The sequence below is a fragment of the Orycteropus afer genome, unplaced genomic scaffold (assembly GCF_000298275.1).
Source record: "Orycteropus afer afer isolate SDZICR_OR568_19922 unplaced genomic scaffold, OryAfe1.0 scaffold00066, whole genome shotgun sequence".
Lineage (NCBI taxonomy): Eukaryota > Metazoa > Chordata > Mammalia > Tubulidentata > Orycteropodidae > Orycteropus > Orycteropus afer.
This window is the reverse complement of record NW_006921653.1, coordinates 12,301,835-12,303,223: the sequence shown is the minus strand read 5'-3', so window position 1 is coordinate 12,303,223 and position 1,389 is coordinate 12,301,835. Positions and strand designations below refer to the sequence as shown.

Genomic DNA, 1,389 nt, shown 5'->3' with positions numbered 1-1,389 from the left:
AAAACAAAACATAACTAACTCTTCATGGTATAATAATTAAATCTAATTATCTGTCTTCAATGCTACTAGAATAAAAGAAATACATGCATTATCATGTAGCTCTAAAAGTAATCCAAAGTACTTTACAGGCAGTTCCCAGATATAAACGAGTTCCATTCCTAAATCTGTCTTTGAGTAGAATTTGTATGTAACTTGAAACAGTTTGGGAAGGTTTGTATTTTATATAAGTTAGCCAAATGTTATTATATTACTGTATGTAATATAATAATACATACAGTAACAATAATACAATGCTTTGGTGCACGTTTCAAAGTAGTGCCCCTTTGTTATCATGAACCATTGTACATACCTTGAATTTTTAATATAATAGGTTTTATAGGTGTTGGTTTATAACTGCAGGATACATAACCTGGGGATTGCCTGTACTATAAAGTCCAGAATGCTCTTTTACCTTAACTTAGAAAGGCCATTCTGAAATCACTTCTATCCACCAGAGAACGTGCAGCTCCCAAGCTTCCAAGATTTTTATACGTTTATTTTAAAAGAACCCACGGTACTTCATCCGCATTATTAAGAATCACTATATCCATTTTATTTATGGGTAATTACGTACTAATCAAGGTGAGGTTACCAAACTTTTCAAGTCATGCTACCAGAAATAAACACATATACATACACAAGTCAAGGGGCTCGGGTGCTGCTAAGGCAGGCACTTGGCTGCTAACCAGAAGCTCAGGGGCTCAAAAGCACCAGCTGCTCCGTGGAAGAAAGAAGAAGCAGTCTGCTTCTGTAAAATCTTGGAAACACAATAGGGCTTGCTATGAGTTCAAGCTGACTCGATGGCAGTGAGTTTGGTTTTGGTTTATACACAATGAAGTTTCTGTTTTCATTTTTTTCAGAAGATAAAACTTTGACAGATAATTATATTCAGCTAAATTAAATAGGATATATCTTATCCTAAAGAGTATATTTATAAATACCTTGTCTCTAATATGAGCTTCATTCTAAATGTTCATTCAAGTCACTTCAGAATATAGATTCCCATGGAAGCAATGTTGTAACATTACTTGCAATTTAATTCACAAAAGCCTATGTAAAGGGGTCCAAAACAAAAACCAAACTCACTGCCATCGAGCGGATCTGACTCATAGCGACCCCTCCTTGGGTTTCTGAGGCAGTATCACTATGGAAGTGGATTGCCCAATCTTCCTTTCCAGGAGTGGCTGGTGAGTTTGAACTGCCAGCCTTCTGGTTAGCAGTCAAATGCCTTGGCAATATGCCACCAGAACCCTCTGTTGTTGTTGTTGTTATGTGCCATCGAGTCGGCCCCAACTCATAGCGACCCCTCCTTGGGTTTCCGAGGCAGTATCACTACGGAAGTAGGATTGC

General features: G+C 37.5%; 1 protein-coding gene across 1 annotated transcript in view; it reads right to left on the bottom strand.

Annotated features, from left to right (window-relative positions):
- PLOD2 (procollagen-lysine,2-oxoglutarate 5-dioxygenase 2) overlaps positions 1–1,389 on the bottom strand; it is a 99,832-nt gene that overhangs the window by 81,265 nt on the left and 17,178 nt on the right. Inside the window, exon 4 of the mRNA XM_007940215.2 lies at positions 350–393. Within this exon, the coding sequence (XP_007938406.2) occupies positions 350–393 (44 nt within the window). The remainder of the gene's footprint in view (positions 1–349; positions 394–1,389) is intronic.